This window comes from Xyrauchen texanus, chromosome 21 (assembly GCF_025860055.1).
Source record: "Xyrauchen texanus isolate HMW12.3.18 chromosome 21, RBS_HiC_50CHRs, whole genome shotgun sequence".
In the NCBI taxonomy this organism is placed as follows: Eukaryota; Metazoa; Chordata; class Actinopteri; order Cypriniformes; family Catostomidae; genus Xyrauchen; species Xyrauchen texanus.
The window spans coordinates 22,904,400-22,921,443 of NC_068296.1; the positions used below are offsets into that span (position 1 = coordinate 22,904,400).

The 17,044-nt window shown below is 40.1% G+C and overlaps 1 protein-coding gene across 1 annotated transcript in view; it reads right to left on the minus strand.

Annotated features, from left to right (window-relative positions):
- The window catches only part of LOC127661453 (mothers against decapentaplegic homolog 3-like), a 30,957-nt gene extending 14,375 nt beyond the window's left edge, over positions 1-16,582 (minus strand). Inside the window, exons 1-2 of the mRNA XM_052152180.1 lie at positions 16,178-16,582; positions 118-311 (exon numbers count right to left, since the gene is read on the minus strand). Coding sequence (XP_052008140.1) covers positions 118-311; positions 16,178-16,380 — 397 coding nt within the window. The 5' untranslated portion in view covers positions 16,381-16,582. The remainder of the gene's footprint in view (positions 1-117; positions 312-16,177) is intronic.
- Positions 16,583-17,044: the final 462 nt, after the last annotated feature.

Here is a 17,044-nt window from a genome sequence, read left to right on the forward strand (position 1 = left end):
TGAACACACACAGACAGGAGAAATATCCAATTTAATCACTCAATTAATTTCATACTCAGACATGTTTATGGGTGTGAACAGTATTTGTGCTTGAGTAAAAACTCCTGCCATGGTCACCTGGTGTCTCCACACGCTGGTAGTGGTATGGGTTCACACACACCTCATCCTTCTTCATGTGGAAGGCAAACTCACACAAGTCTATGGCACGCAGCTCATGGTGGGACTGCAGGTCAGGCCAGCGCCATAGCCGGCAGTAGATCACATGAGGGAGGCCTTTTCTGTGAGATACCTGCAGACGGCCATCCAGAGACCTGTAGAGAGAGTTTAGGAGGTGTTGAAATGACCAGTGTTGGTGAGAAACTAAAAGTAGTGACACTACAAAATTACATTTTTCAGTAGTGGTAGCAGCTCAGCTGTTCTGAAAACAGAGTAGCTTTTCCAGTAACAGTGTAGCATCACAAAACATTTGTTTTTGTTGCTCCTTAACCCTCTGGGGTCGACGGACGCGCCGGCACGTCCTGCTGGATTTTTTCGTCATTACAGCAGAAACAACATAAAATTCGCCGTCGTTTTGGGGCATACAGATAAGTGTAAGACATCATTAGAGACTATAAAGGGTTTACTTTCATTTGTGTACACTCACAATAACAACAAAATCTTGTGCTTTTGTAAAATAAAGAAAATAAAAAGGGTGAGCTGTAAGCAGTCTTTGGGTTTGCGAGCATATATTTGAAACACGTCACAAAAATGAACTGAAACTCTGCGAATACTTATCACACAAACATGAAACATATGTCTAAAGAAAGCTTAAAATGTCAAATTTAAAATAAATATTCTCCTGCAATGCAATCTGTCTCAGCAAATTATCAGCTAATTATCTCTAATGTGATCACACCCACCAGCAGAGCGCGCCATTCATAAGGTAATGTACTGAGGCGCTCAATGCAAATGGTAAACGCCCCCGACTGTGCCTTAAAAACAAAGTCATTCACTTTTCTATGCACTGAAAGACAGCACGATACACAAGTGAGAAAACTCCTGGATAGTGACGAAGAGTTACAATTTTCCTCAGAAGAAGAGTGGGACTCCGATGAACTCAAGAGACTTGATCCAGCAGAGGATACAATTTCGGATAAGTAAGTCATTTAGTTTTCATTAGCTGACATGCTATTTTATATAAACATGTACATATTTTACAAGTGGGACTGTTTCCAGACTTGCCAGCCAGGATTCAGAGTATTGAAATTTGAAATATGTCCTTATAAGCAAGTTTTAGTTACATTTAAATGCTGTTTCGGCTAAAGCAGGTATTTAAATTGTATGCTGTGTGATATAAATATGATATGTAATATGATAAAAATTATATTAATGTTTAGATTATATTTTAACTAGTGTTTATGGTGCCTCATTATCATCAACAAAACTTGTGCTTACAAATATGTGTTCAGGTTATATGAGTAAAATGCACTTTAAATATGTCCATATTAGAAAATCACCCTCTTATAATGAATGGATCTGAAGGATCATGTGACACTGAAAACTGCAGTAATGATGCTGAAAATTCAGCTTTGATCACAAATGCATTTGACAATATATTCAAATAGAAAGCTGTTCTTTTAAATTGTAAATATATTTCACAATATCACTGTTTCTACTGCATTTTGGATCAAATAAATGCAGCCTTGGTGAGCAGAAGAGACTCATTTTAAATGGTAGTGTAGGTCTAAAATTAAGTATAGTCTTTATGTAAAGAAAATTTATAGTCAGATTAATTATTTTAACTTAAAACTTGATTTTGACATTCATTCTCTTTGTCACATTCCTCATTGATAGGCCCAGGGGAGGGGCCTTTTGTCTCCTCAGGTGTGAATTACAATCAATATTCATTATAGTTCACGCCTCCTCGCAAAAGTTCAATTACTATATTGTTTTGTATGAATGAGTGATCGGGATGGTTTTCACATAATTTTGTAGCAAAAATTCTAGGCTACAAGATCCAGTTCTCAAAGGTCTTGTGGACAAATTTTTCAGTATGTGTCATATGGCCTGATTTCAATTACTTAAAAATTTTATTTTTTCGAAAACCATGCATAAACGTTATTTTCAAATACAAACATGTACACACATGTTGCTCACATATTATTGTAGCCCAGTTTGTTCTGAATACAGTGTTATCAGGCTTTAGCCATTAATGTGTTTTTAAGCAACTGAAAAAAGCACAAATGTCAAGGCATGTCAAAACTTCTCCAGGAACCAAAACACCCTCAGAACCCAGAGGGTAAAGGAGGTTAATTAAAATGGACCGATTCAAGAAAACGATAGGCCAATTCATGCAGATTCAATAATATTACAAAGTTCTATAATATATAGTCAAATGCTGCTGTCCATCACTATGTTTTCAATATATATATATATATATATATATATATATATATATATATATATATATAAAATAATATATGTAAGTTTAGTTACATAAATTGTTGTTTTCTAGTTTTATAGGTGGTAGTGTAATTTAGTCTGTTCAAATGCTGTTTATTGCCATGAAAATGTACAATTATATCAGCTGATAGTTATCTATTTATATATTTTTTATATATAATATAATACATTACCTTTTATATTATATGAAAGCTATTAATAAAAATGCTTTGTAGTTGATAATAGTCAATGAGAAATACTTATGTTCACTTCACTGCTTTTCTAGCCACATAATTTATATTACAAAACAATGAGTAATACACTCACCTAAAGGATTATTAGGAACACCATACTAATACTGTGTTTGACCCCCTTTCGCCTTCAGAACTGCCTTAATTCTACGTGGCATTGATTCAACAAGGTGCTGAAAGCATTCTTTAGAAATGTTGGCCCATATTGATAGGATAGCATCTTGCAGTTGATGGAGATTTGTGGTTTGCACATCCAGGGCACGAAGCTCCCGTTCCACCACATCCCAAAGATGCTCTATTGGGTTGAGATCTGGTGACTGTGGGGGCCATTTTAGTACAGTGAACTCACTGTCATGTTCAAGAAATCAATTTGAAATGATTCGAGCTTTGTGACATGGTGCATTATCCTGCTGGAAGTAGCCATCAGAGGATGGGTACATGGTGGCCATAAAGGGATGGACATGGTCTCAGAAACAATGCTCAGGTAGGCCGTGGCATTTAAACGATGCCCAATTGGCACTAAGGGGCCTAAAGTGTGCCAAGAAAACATCCCCCACACCATTACACCACCACCACCAGCCTGCACATTGGTAACAAGGCATGATGGATCCATGTTCTCATTCTGTTTATGCCAAATTCTGACTCTACCATCTGAATGTCTCAACAGAAATCGAGACTCATCAGACCAGGCAACATTTTTCCAGTCTTCAACTGTCCAATTTTGGTGAGCTCTTGCAAATTGTAGCCTCTTTTTCCTATTTGTAGTGGAGATGAGTGGTACCCGGTGGGGTCTTCTGCTGTTGTAGCCCATCCGCCTCAAGGTTGTGCGTGTTGTGGCTTCACAAATCCTTTGCTGCATACCTCGGTTGTAACGAGTGGTTATTTCAGTCAAAGTTGCTCTTCTATCAGCTTGAATCAGTCGGCCCATTCTCCTCTGACCTCTAACATCAACAAGGCATTTTCGCCCACAGGACTGCTGCATACTGGATGTTTTTCCCTTTTCACACCATTCTTTGTAAACTCTAGAAATGGTTGTGCATGAAAATCCCAGTAACTGAGCAGATTGTGAAATACTCAGACCGGCCCGTCTGGCACCAACAACCATGCCACGCTCAAAATTGCTTAAATCACCTTTCTTTCCCATTCTGACATTCAGTTTGGAGTTCAGGAGATTGTCTTGACCAGGACCACACCCCTAAATGCATTGAAGCAACTGCCATGTGATTGGTTGATTAGATAATCGCATTAATGAGAAATTGAACAGGTGTTCCTAATAATCCTTTAGGTGAGTGTATATAATAATATAAATTCAACTTCAGAAAACAGTTGCAGAATAACATGACATATAAAATTTTTAGAACAGGACAAGCCCAATTATTTTTTTCCTTGCATGAATGAGTACTTTAAAAGGCCTGGGTCAGTCATTCATCTTTTCACAGAAGTCAGGATATTCAAATGGTGCTAGAGCTGCATTTAGCAGAAAAATAAGGCCTTTTGCTGCCCGCTGATGGCAGAGGTCACTGGCTGTAAGGAGAAAGAAAAATGCAGTGAAAGTATGCATCATCCTGATGCTATTGCAGCCTATGTACAGCCATTGCTAATTAATTTCATCGCATTAATACATTTCCATCGTAATTCTTTAAAAAGCTCAGACTCTGAGAGAAGAAAGAGTGAGTGCTTTCAGAGGAAGTAGCCTGGCATGAGTACAGAATAAGGGGAAAGATGGTGTGGCAGTGCAGACAGTACACTGAAAGCAGCGTCTGTACACTTTTCCAGCAGTCACTGGAAATGTGTAATGTTTACCTATATATTCAGCTATGCACCAGCACTATGAATGCCAGTATTCTGCACTATAAACCTCCAACAGGAACAGGTGACATATGCACTGTATTTGCCAGACAAAACAAAAATATTAGCATTTATATAATATGTTTGTAAATGTAGCTTTCACCTAATACTTAAAAACTAGTGGTCGACTATAGATTTATATACATTTTGCAATTGCTGATGTGAATATCTAGTACAGAACACTGTGACTGATGACCAATATATATCTCATATAGCCTATGTAATAAAAGGTAATGGACTTTATTTATGAAATATAAGCAGAAAAATTATTTGTGTACATTGTTTGTACATTTTCACTTCAATTAAAAAAAGCCAATTCTTGTAAAAATGTATTTCTTTATAATAATTAACAGAAACGAATTCTGCTCAGGTTTCATTAATGTACGCAAAACTGTGGTTATTAAATGTACGCTTTCTACAACATACATGTACATATTTACTAAATTTAAATATGTATTTAAATACAATAACACATTTATATTCTACATAAAATAGACTCAAACATATTAGAACACTTGCACTCTGAAGTCTGAACAGTTGGCTAAGTAGGCATTGTTATTGACGAAGCAAAAAAAAAAAAAAACTCCTTTATACTTCAAGCTAAAAAAGCAGTTCTATTTGTTTTATTAATATCTACATCAAAATTACATTTACAAACATTACTCAGCCTATTACATATGCAATGACTAAAGACCGGCCCCTGCAAACTCACAGAGGTGACAGACCATCCCATTGTCTGACTCGGACAAATGAGACAAAGCAAAGTCCTGGAGTCTACCAAGTCACTGCCGGATTTCAGTTCAAGACAGACATGCAATTTCCATTCCTTCTGTTCAAGTCAAACTGACCTCCAGACTGACCTGAGAGTAAAACACAGCTGAACCCATTCACTCTTCAGTCAAAGCCAAGAGCACCCATCCCCTCTGTTATCCATCCCACACACACACACACAAACGCACACACATCCTCTCTAAATCAAAAGTTAGTGAGTAAAGCATGGCAGCAGGATTGAAACCAGAGGTCAACACGTTCAATAAAATTGGTGTTTTAAACAGAAATAGGGAACTAGAGAAAGTTGAGGAGATATCAAAGGGATTGTGAGGCTCACCAGTAACCTCAGAGCTTCCTCATCCAGCAGTAATGTTTGTTGTCTACTCCTTTATATGTCTCACACAAACCACATCCACAACCAGGATTTACATTTTTTTGCAAACAACATTTTTTTCTCTTAAGTACTTATTTTAGCCCATTTACAGACTGCTATTTTCTAAACTAACTTAAAATATCCAACAAATCAATAGTAGACTACAAAACTGTCAATTGTACAAAATGTATGTTAACCAGAGAGCTGAAAAAGACAAAATAGTCTTTTAAATCACATTTGAAAGTACATGTTAAAGGCACGTAACTAGAGATGCACCGATTGCAATTTTCTTGGCCGATTCCGATTTCTGAATTTTTGCAAGTGTGACCTGCTGATACCGATTTTTTCAGATTCGGATTTTCTTTCTAAGAACTATTATTGACCACATATACAAACAAAATCTACCTTTCTTCAATGCTAAATTTTATTTTCATAATAAAATAAATTATTAAACATTACAATTTCCCCGAAACTGCACTAAGTTACAGGATCTTCTCTCACTTAAACAACTCTCAAAATAAAGTGCAATTAACTGCAAATGAGTTGCTTTATATAACAGATGTCATTTTCCACTATTTTTATAAATTGACCTTTTTATCTTTATTACTCGTCTAACAAAACAATTCCAAAGATCTGAAAAACTGAAGTGTCCAATACGCTCAACTTACATTGGATGTACAAATATCAGTTGTAAAACTGAGCACTGCTTCGGGAACGGCTTGTAACCATACCTGTCAACACTCCCGTTTTGTTATTTCTCCCCCCCAAAAAATCCCGTAATTTGTATGGCCCAAACCACGTTATATTAATAATCACATCAATATATTATTCCAAGGTGGTCCAGTTGCCAGATCTTGAATGAAACGCATCCTACTCACACAATCGACACATCATACACATTACAAATCATTTATGACCTCAACCTGGCAACCAACAACCCATTTGCGCTGTTGAGATCTGCGCAGGTAGTAGACGCGGGATGTTAAATCAAGCATCACTGGTAGATGGAGGAGAAGACTCAGCTGGTGCTCCGGTGAAAAAAACTAAATATACAAGTAAATTTAACAACTTTTACATTTTACTCAGTAAAATTTTTAAAGTAAATTTTACTCAGTCTATTAAATCACAACGGCACAAGTTGTGTAGTATTTAGCCTGCCTCTGCCATCCAGCACCCCACTTCCCCTCTCCCGGATTTGTATACCCAAATGTTGACAGGTATGCTTGTAACCGGCTGCGTGTGTGACATGACACGAGATTAAACAACTCGGGCAACGTGACGTCGGAAAGTACCTCCTACTCTGTATAGCTCCCTTTTTAGCTTCTTTTTTAAAATGGGCATTTTCAGCTGGGTGATGGTGTTTTAAATGTCTAATTAGGTTTGTTGTTCCGAAAGTTATTGTGGTGGTTCCCCCACGGTTTACTTTAGCCTTACAATTATTACACATTTCGAACTTTATGTATTCTTCACTCACAGTGAAGATCTTCCACGCCAATGACATGTTTACATGCGGCTGTGACGTTATTGCCTGCGCCGCTGGCAACAAAACGGACCGTCTTGGAATCGGAAAGACGTGAGGCTGACCGGCCGGTCACCGGTATTTTCTCTTAAAGTGTATTTTCCTCTTAACGTTGAATGTCCTTTTCAGGACGCGTCTTTATAAAGATGCCCTTCCGCCCCTGTGTAGTTCCTGGATACGGTAGAGTGCTCTCAGCTTCAGACGGCCACAGGCACTGTCTCGTGTGTCTGGGCTGCGATCACACCGAGGCAGCGTTTGTGGATGGTTCATGTTCTCACTGCGAGAACATGACCATGGCAACGTTGCGGTTGCGGCTTTCCTTCAACCAAAGGAACGCCACTCAAGCTGCCCCCGCGTCGCGCCTTCTTCCCACGGGATTGAGGATGATGCAGCTGGCGATGGAGGCGATATCGGGATGGCAGCAGTCGCGGTTTCGCAGGGTATGTCCCCGCGAACCTCCCGCCCCCCGGCACGCTCGTTGACTTCCGTCCGGGCTCGAGGCAACAGCAGCTCACCTCACAGCCAGCCTGCCTATCCTCTTGAGCCCCCCCACCCCCACCCCGAGCTGGATGAGCTTGCTGCTGCATCAGAGAGCGGTCCAGCATCTGACGCGGATGACTCGTCTGGGCTGTCGCCTTCAGGCCAGCACGCCCAGGCTGAGGCTGACACCCAGATGTCCGACATGCTTGCCCGGGCCGCCGCCAGCGTGGGGCTGGACTGGAACCCTCCGTCCTCCCCACAGACGTCGCAGCTGGATGATTAGTTCCTGGGGTCTGCGTGCCACTCACAGCCACTGCTCCGAGAAGCCGGCATTTGCATACCCAACTACCTCGACAACTGGCTCATCCTGGCCCACTCCCGAGAGTTACTATGCGCCCACAGGGACCAGGTGCTCAGGCACCTCAGCCATTTAAGGCTTCAGGTCAACTGGGAAAAGAGCAAGCTCGCCCCGGTTCAGAGCATCTCTTTTCTCGGCATGGAGTTAGACTCAGTCTCAATGTCAGCGCGCCTCACCAACGAACGCACGCAGTCAGTCCTGAAATGCCTCGCCATCTTCAGGCCAGACACAACGGTCCCTTTAAAACTTTTCCAGAAGCTCCTGGGGCATATGGCATCCTCCACGGCGGTCACGCCGCTGGGGTTGATGCATATGAGACTGCTTCAGCACTGGCTACTGACTCGAGTCCTGAGACGCTGCCCCGGGAGGAGGCAGACCCAGCCCCTTCGTTGCTGTGTCCGGAACGTGCTTTGCGTATCTACTTGGACCGCACGCAGAGCTTTAGAAGCTCTGAGCAGCTCTTTGTCTGCTTCGGTGGACAGCGGAAAGGGAACGCTGTCCCCAAACAGAGGCTCTCCCATTGGGTGGTGGATGCCATTTCATTGGCCTATTGCACCCAGGTCTGAGCACACTCAACAAGGAGTGTTGTGTCCTCATGGGCACTGGCCAGAGGCATCTCCCTGGCAGACATATGCAGAGCAGAGGGTTGGGCAACACCTAATACGTTTGCGAGATTCTACAATCTAAGGGTAGAGTCAGTCTCATCCCGTGTTTTCTCAGGTCCGAGGTAGAACTCGGTAACACGTTGACAGATTGACTCCTCCCTAGCCATGTGGGTCCGCAATTCGGCGGAGGAATGTGTATAATCCGTCTGTGTGTATTTTCAGTGGTACGGTCTACTTACGAGTGGACACGTGTCTCTCTTGGGCAGTTCCCGCTGCCCCCCGGTCGCCGTGTCTGTAGCAACTCCTCCCTCCGAAGAGGCGGGATCTACCACTGCACCACATCCCACATGTGACCTAAAACCCCATGTGGTGTATTTTGCCACTTTTACCTCCCCCTCTCTGGGCGGGTGTGGTCTCCGTATGGTCTTTTCCCCCTGAAAGAATAGGAAACTGGGTAAGACCCCCTTCCCATGATGCGTGTAAGGGCCCCAGCTGTTTTGCTCTAAGCGAGAAACATGGAGAGAAAAGAGGCCCGGCTAGGCTCGGCCCTTGTTCCCGTCTAGGGTAACTATAAGGGTTTCCGACAACTTTATGGGGCATTAGGAAAGTGTACAGTCTGATACAGCTGGTCTTTTGGAAAGTCAAGTACCTGCCCGCTCCTGTGTCAGCAGTACACATACACGGCTCAGCGCATGGCGTGATTTAAATTGGACCCCTAGTGTCGCTTCTTTAACACAACGTCAAAGTGAGCGACAGACGGGGATCGTCTAGGTTACGGATGTAACCTCCGTTCCCTGATGGAGGGAACGAGACGTTGAGTCCTCCTGGCCACGTCGCTGAGCCAAGCCACTATTGTTGCTGGACCACTTCCGGCTCCTCAGAAAAATCCTGAATGAAACAGATGCATTTTCCCGCTTTATACCCGTATGTCCGGGAGCGGGACATGCAAATTATGTCTGCCAACTTCTCATTGGCCTTTTTTCATAGATCAAGAGGTATATTCGGCGCTCAAGAGCTACCCCTAGTGTCGCTTCTTCAACACAACGTCTCGTTCCCTCCATCAGGGAACTGAGGTTACATCCGTAACTAGACGTTTTCTTCTGCTGCTGAAGGGATTAACAGAAACCGGTTTAACAAAACTAGGTCTCTTCTCGAGAACGTGGATTAATGTGGCCATATAAATACGTAAGCGCCGTTCTGATGGGTGTTTGAAGAGTGAACAGACCTAATAACAAACAACATAGGAGCCCAACAAAAAGTCAACACAGCAGAAAGAATTCAACCTTTACAGTGTTGTACAGTACAGTGGGAAAAGAACATATGTACACTATAAATTATACCAGTTTATACACACCAAAGTCCTTCACTTTCAAATATGCTTTCCTACATTGAAGGAATCCAAAATTTTAAGTAAGAGAATTGCAGCGCAATTCTGCTGCAGGTCACGATAGAAAGTTGAGGAAACAGCAAACACTCAGAAATATCTGGAAATGATTCAAAACAACAGAGAATAATATAGAAAAGTCTTCCTCAGATGCCATGTTTGTTATGGGAAAATTACATTGCTGTGGAGATTGGAGAAAGAAGCTTTCTGATGAGTATACGAGGGTAAAGAGTACAGCGCTTATAAAGTGCATGTAAATGGAACGCTGCTTTCTTGCAATAAGCCTCTTTCTGGTGACCATGCACACATAGTCAGTAAGGGTTTTTTCTCAGATGTTTAGAGAGTTGTAGGTGGGCTCTTTTGACATGAGTCAATCAGCAGCAATCACTCAGAACACCGTAGCAAATGCAGCAACACTGTAAAAACCCCTCAGTAATTGCATAGCAACACTCTAAAACAGATATGAACAGCTTAACAACTGCATAGCAATTCCCTGGCAAGCCCCCTAGCTCCGTGGCAGTGAGATCTAAATGTGTTACTAGAATCTTTTATTTTGTATCATTAAGTGTATATATATATATATATATATATATATATATATATATATATATATATATATATATATATATATATATCTAAAGCAGTTTCAGTTCAAAATCTTTTTTTAATCCACTCAAATGCATTTTTCCACTTTACATACAATGATGCAAACTCAGAACAGCCCTACATTAAAAGATTATTTTGAAAAAAAAAACAAGTTGTTAACATGGGTTTGGTCCTCTTTTGGTTTGAAGCTCTCAGAATATCTGTGCTCTTTGTTTGAACATGCAGGAAATAGCATGACCTCAGAAACCCAGAGCAGCCTGTGAGCAGGTGATTTCCTGCTCTAGTTCTGTTGCACACGTAGTCTTCCCTCTGTCCCAGCACAGACATTGTACGTCTTTCGAAACGTGGCTAACACCAACCTCTTACGCTCAGCCACAAACCAAACAGCAACCCACGCTCTCCCCAGGCCCTGTGCTGCATTCTTGATCTCTGAATAACCATTACACATACTTTCTTGAGTAAACACACTCTCAGCTGTATTAAAAGTACAGAGAAAGTCTGCCTGTGTGCAAATGTGTGGAACTTACACTTGAAATTCACATCCTTTTAAATTTAGATGCTGAACAGTGTTTGGTTGGTATTTTCTAGGGCTGCACAATTAATCGAAATAAAATCGAAACCGCGATATGACATTATGCGATTATTAAATTGCAAACGGCTGCGATTTAATTAAATAAATAAATAGTCTGCTCCCTTAAAAGTTCATTTGCGCTACTCTGTCCAGTCTATATTAAGTTAGAGCATTGTTACAGTGTTTTCAGAGCAGTTCTGTGCTCTACAACTCCCTCTCATGCTTAGAGTAACAGAAATGCTCAGAGTTCGGTTACGTTAACTTACGTGCGCTAAAAGTTTTATTTACACTAAACTGGCGCGTCCAGCGTGAAGCGATTTTTATTATTATCTGCAGTAGCAGCATCTCAGTCTCTGCAAGAAACAGGTCTCATAATAACATATACAAGATAGGGTATAATTCAAAAATCTTTATTAAATAATTGCTGAGCAAACAGCATTAACAGAAACACCTGTAGAGTCCAGAAACATCTCTTCATTCTCGTATAATTTGTTTACCTCAAGACAGAGTGTGTCGCCCTTATTACACTCCCCGCGGAAACAAGTGAAAGCAGAACTAATATTACCAACATCCAACAACATGAAAAGGAAGGAACATATAATAAATCTATATCAAATATTTAGGTACTATAATATAATGCATTGCTAAATTAAATATAATAAAATAATGAATAAAAATAATTAAATTAAATGGTGACAAACTATGCAAAATTTTCACATTAAATTGAATCACACCAATGGGTTATCAGTTCAATTTCAGTTTGACATTAAGCCTCATTCTTAGGACTATGTTATATACTGTAAAGAAAATTTTGTATAAGTCTACTAGTTTTTAAGGCCTAGAATAAAGAGTAACATTTATATTTAAAAATTATATTTTGTGAATACTGAATTATTCAATCAACCAACATTATTTTTGACAGCAAAATCTACTCAACAACTGGTTTTACCAACAGGGAAATTTATTTAACAGTGACATTGAGCAGAAACCAGTTTTGACAGCTGCAGATAAAAAGTTGAATGATCAGCATCGATTGATGAGATGAAATAAAATTGGAGATTGGTATCGGATGTTAAAATCCTGATTGGAGCATCCCTAATATTCAAGTTGATTGTTTCAAAAACTAATGATGATGATTAGTGAGCAGAGACCCTATCACAAAATGGACAAAAACAGGTACACTGTGGATGGTAACATTTGGAAATGAAGAACACTTTGTTTCACTGTTTACATATTTATTTGTTTGTGGTTGAACTGAAAAAAAGGTCTCAGTTTGGTTCTTTTTAAGAGGGCTCAAGTGTGAAAAACCCAGTAGCCTTTTTGAAGTTTTGTGGTACATATTTTGTGGAAAACATTACGATCATAATCGCAGTTCAAATCTTCAAAATAATCGCAATATAACTTTTTGCCCAAATCGTGCAGCCCTAGTATTTTCTTATCTTAAAAAACAAGCATCACACAGGGGTTTGGAGGTTTGCTTGAAGATGACAGGTGCAACAGAAAAGCAAGCACACAAACACTTCCTCTGTGAAAGCGCTCTTAAAAATGGGCAGGATGTATGTGTTCAAACTGTAGAAAGCAGGAATTAAATACTGCAGGTGCCTAGGTTAGGCACAGTAACTCTATCTGATTTAATATGCATGAATTGTGAAAATGACAATTACCAAAGCAGATAGCAAGAAATACAAATTCGAAGGTAGGGGGTCTAGAGTAGCAAACTCTTGTAGAACACCAATATCATCATACAAGAAATGTACAACAATTGTGAAAATAGAGCAGTGCTAAATAAAAGAAATTAAGGCATTAAGATGTACATCTCTGCCAACTTTAAGATCAGCAGGTTGTCGATGACAGTGACACATCAGACAAATCCATAAAAATCAATAGAGAGTTTTCTCAGATGAAGTTCTCAGATGGTAAGTTATGCACTTACATGCTCATCAGTATGTAACCCCAGGCTCTATTCATTTTACACTGTGTGTGAGTCACCAGGGGATTCCCACTGAGATTTCTCTGCCTGATTCTTAGTTGTTTCTGTGTCTGAACAGACTCCCTCTGCCCTCTGAGTAATCACTCACTTAATCAAACAGATGTGTATGGACAGGACATGTTCTTGGCATGACTTTTTGACTTACTAATAATGATGTCAATTTCTCAGCCAGTGAAAAGGTCTTAAAGTTGACTTGTGTCATTTGTATGTAAATATACAGCAAATATACTTTCTCATACCCCAGCTTAATGTACAGAGACAAAATAAGTGTAAATGCTGTGGCTGTGGATCTATCAACATTATTAATAGTTTGATTAGTGCAGATTTATATACTTACAATAATGTTGTACATTATATAGGCTTATACAATAGCCAAGTGAATAATAAATAAGAGCGTTGAAGCAGTTCACCAGTGATGATCAATAACCTTTCCTTCAGTCAGACAGATTTATTCGGCAATGCGTCATACACTGGTGCGTGATTAATGGCTATAAATATTTCTATTAATAATATGAAACCATATTTTGCACTATTTCTATTAAAAATACATGTTTGTCCTCATGGCAATGGGATTACTGAAATTTTCTTAGCCTATATTTGTTCTAAACTCACATCACATGAGCCATTCTCTGTCTCTATGTGAAACTGCACTTGTCACACACACATAAAGACACATTGACCCGATCTCAAGTTGAACTCATAATAATGGACACATCATAATTTTGTTCCACATATTTTCATATTTTCTACATATGTGCAGCCATATGAGTTCTAAGAAAATCCTTTATATGTGGCCTTGTGCAGTGTTCCACTGAAATCGCAACAGATGTTCTTAGTTGACATTTAAATGTCATTTGATTATGTCTCTTTGTTACATAGTCTGCAGGCATCAAAATATCATTCTTACAATACTAATGTCACGAACCCCGCTCCCTCGCTCCGCCCCCTTGAGCTCGTACGGTCTTTTTCCTCCCTCGGGCTTCCACGCCCGTTTTGCTCGTTCGAGCTTGCACGCTCGTTTTTGCTCCTACGAGCTCACATGCTCGTAGACTATCTCCCCCCCCGGGCACACATGCCCTCCGCGAGCGTACTCGCTCGCTTCCCGCTCTCATCCAGAACATTATGACCACCTGCACTCGTCCCAATCACCACGTCATTGTTTACACCTGCACTCGCGTCATCTGCACTCCTGTTCACTGTTTACACCTGCACTCGTCACTATATATTCCACACGCATTCGTTTCTCCAGGGTTGGTTATTGTATTTAGTTTCCCGTGTCCTTGCCCCCCGCTAGTCTCGCCTAGTTCTGATACTCCTCTTGTTTACCTCTTAGCTTGCCAGCTCCCCTTGTTCCCCTGTCATTGATCCCGCTAGTCCCGTCTTGTTCTACGCCATAGTTGTTAACTGTTTTCCCGGCTTCGACCTCCCGCTCTCGTTGACCACTCTCTCCCGGATTTGCCCCTTCCTTCCTCTTGATTCCCCGGCTCCGACATCACGCTCCCCTTTGACGCCTCTTCACTGGATTTGCCCCTGTTTGTACTTTTGCCTGCACTGCTATTAAATAAAAGCAGTTTCCTCCGACATTGTGACTGTCTCATCTTGTGTGTGTGTGTGCGGGTGACAACTAATTTAATGATGTAGTACGCTGCATTTCCTACAAAAGTTACTGGCCGAATGGCGAGCTGATTACTCAAACACACACACACATATATACATATATATATATATATATATACACAGTACTGTGCAAAAGTTTTAGGCACTTGTGGAAAAAAAAAATCATAGTGAGGATGTCTTCAAAAATAATGCCATAAATAGTTTTCATTTAACAATTAACATCATACAAAGTTCAGTAAACATAAAGAAACATAAATCAATATTCAGTGTGACCAACTTTGCATTCATAAAGGCACCAATTCTCCTAGGTACACCTGGACACAGTTTTTCTTGGTTGTTGGCAGATAGGATGTTCCAAGGGGGGGCATGACATCTGTTGCAGGGCTCCCTGTTCTACTATTTTAATCATTTCTATTTGCAAAGAAATGTTTGGGGGTCTAAAATGTACTTTTCCTATTGACACACTAAGGCTGAAGATATTTCCTAAATGACACAAAACAACAGGTAATTTAACCAAAATCAAACAATCAAGTTTTCTTCTTTCTTATTTAAACCCACTAGTTGCATTGTGACTTGATATGTTTTAAATTTAACAATGGTATTCACAATAAACAAATTAATTTAAGATGATAATAATATATGATCTATGAACTTCACATCATTGTGCAGTCCAGTCTGCCCCAGATATCAGGGACAATTATATAACTGCTTAGCTTGGCACAAAGTGGTGTTGAGCATTTTAATTCACTTGTTTGAGCCCCAACATCGCAGCATGTTAAACAAACTACTGGTTGTTTAGTTTATGCTCATTCATTTGAGCTTTAAAAACAAACGGAGAAGTTTATAGGACTATTTTGTTTTACCATAGTCAGCCAGTCTGGTTAGCTGAAAAAGGCTAACATCAGTGCTAGCCAACGGACACTGTTAAATCTGAGAACAACATTTCCAAACCAAACATAGTTTTTTATTTTCCTTTATACACTATAAAACGAGCTACGACACTGAAAGGCAACAGTTCTGAAGAAACCCATAGATAAATAAATCTAGACTTTAGCAAGCTAGTCATTGGATCTTACTCCGGTTATTCCTCATACATTTCATTTGATTTACAGGCTAATAAAACGACATAAACGGCTGACAAAAGTACTCTAAACCATTACAATCTAACCACTGTTAGAAAAGAGTGACAAATAGTGAAAATCCGATTATTTTTGCTTGTTAGCAGCGTTAGCCGCACAGATCTTGGGTGTATTTGGATGTGTCTCAAACACTAGTGAAGTGTCTACCTAGACGCCATAACTGGACATAATGTGGTCCGAACGTTCAGAATGTGCCTCTGCTGTGCCTAGCTTACCATGTTTTGAGACAGACTACAGTATGTACCTCGGTATAGTGATGCATTTGGTGTTGATACACTGGGTGGTGATGGCCTTCTCCAACTCCTCCAGCTGTCCTGTCTTCTTCAACTTCTTCACCAGACTCTTCACGGCCTTCTCACACCATTTCTCCTCCTGTCCGTTCTGCTCGCCCTTCTTCCAGCCCAAAAGTCTCTTTACAATCGGAGGCGTGAAAGGCAATATAGACATCTTTAAACAGCTCTCAGTATTTCCCTCGTATGATCAGATCAGCTGGTGTGGATGTATAAGAACGTATAAGCGTCGGTGGATCTAGTCAATGGCCCAAAGGAACTGAAAGTTTGTTTTATGCCCATTAGAGTCACATTGCCAGATGATGAGAGATGTTTCACCACAGCAGGTCTGTTGTAAGTGAACAGCACACAAATGAGGTCCCGGCGAGACTCAGCGCTGCCTGGAGCCGCCCCTCCTCCTCACCACCCCGATGTAGACTTTTTAGAAATAAACATACTCAACAACAAGGCAAATGGTTTAAATGTATTATTATTGTTATTATTATGTTATTATAAAAATACGTTGTTTATTATATTACTATATATATACTATATATTACATAATATATATATTAAATCATATGTTTTCAAGTAACAGTAGCTGACACTCTGAACAGTATCATAAGGGGGGGAAAGCATATTAAATGTCACAAATTGCTCCAAAAATACATTTGCTTTAAAATCAAGATTTATGTAATCAGTGGCTTTCTAAAAACACTTTCAAGGTGAAAAAGAAAATGCATTTTCAATGTCAGTGCTTGGGTCTCTGAGGGTTATGCAACATCCACACAAACACATTCAAAGTTTTCCTAAACATGCCATCATTTTGGTTAAAGAATTTA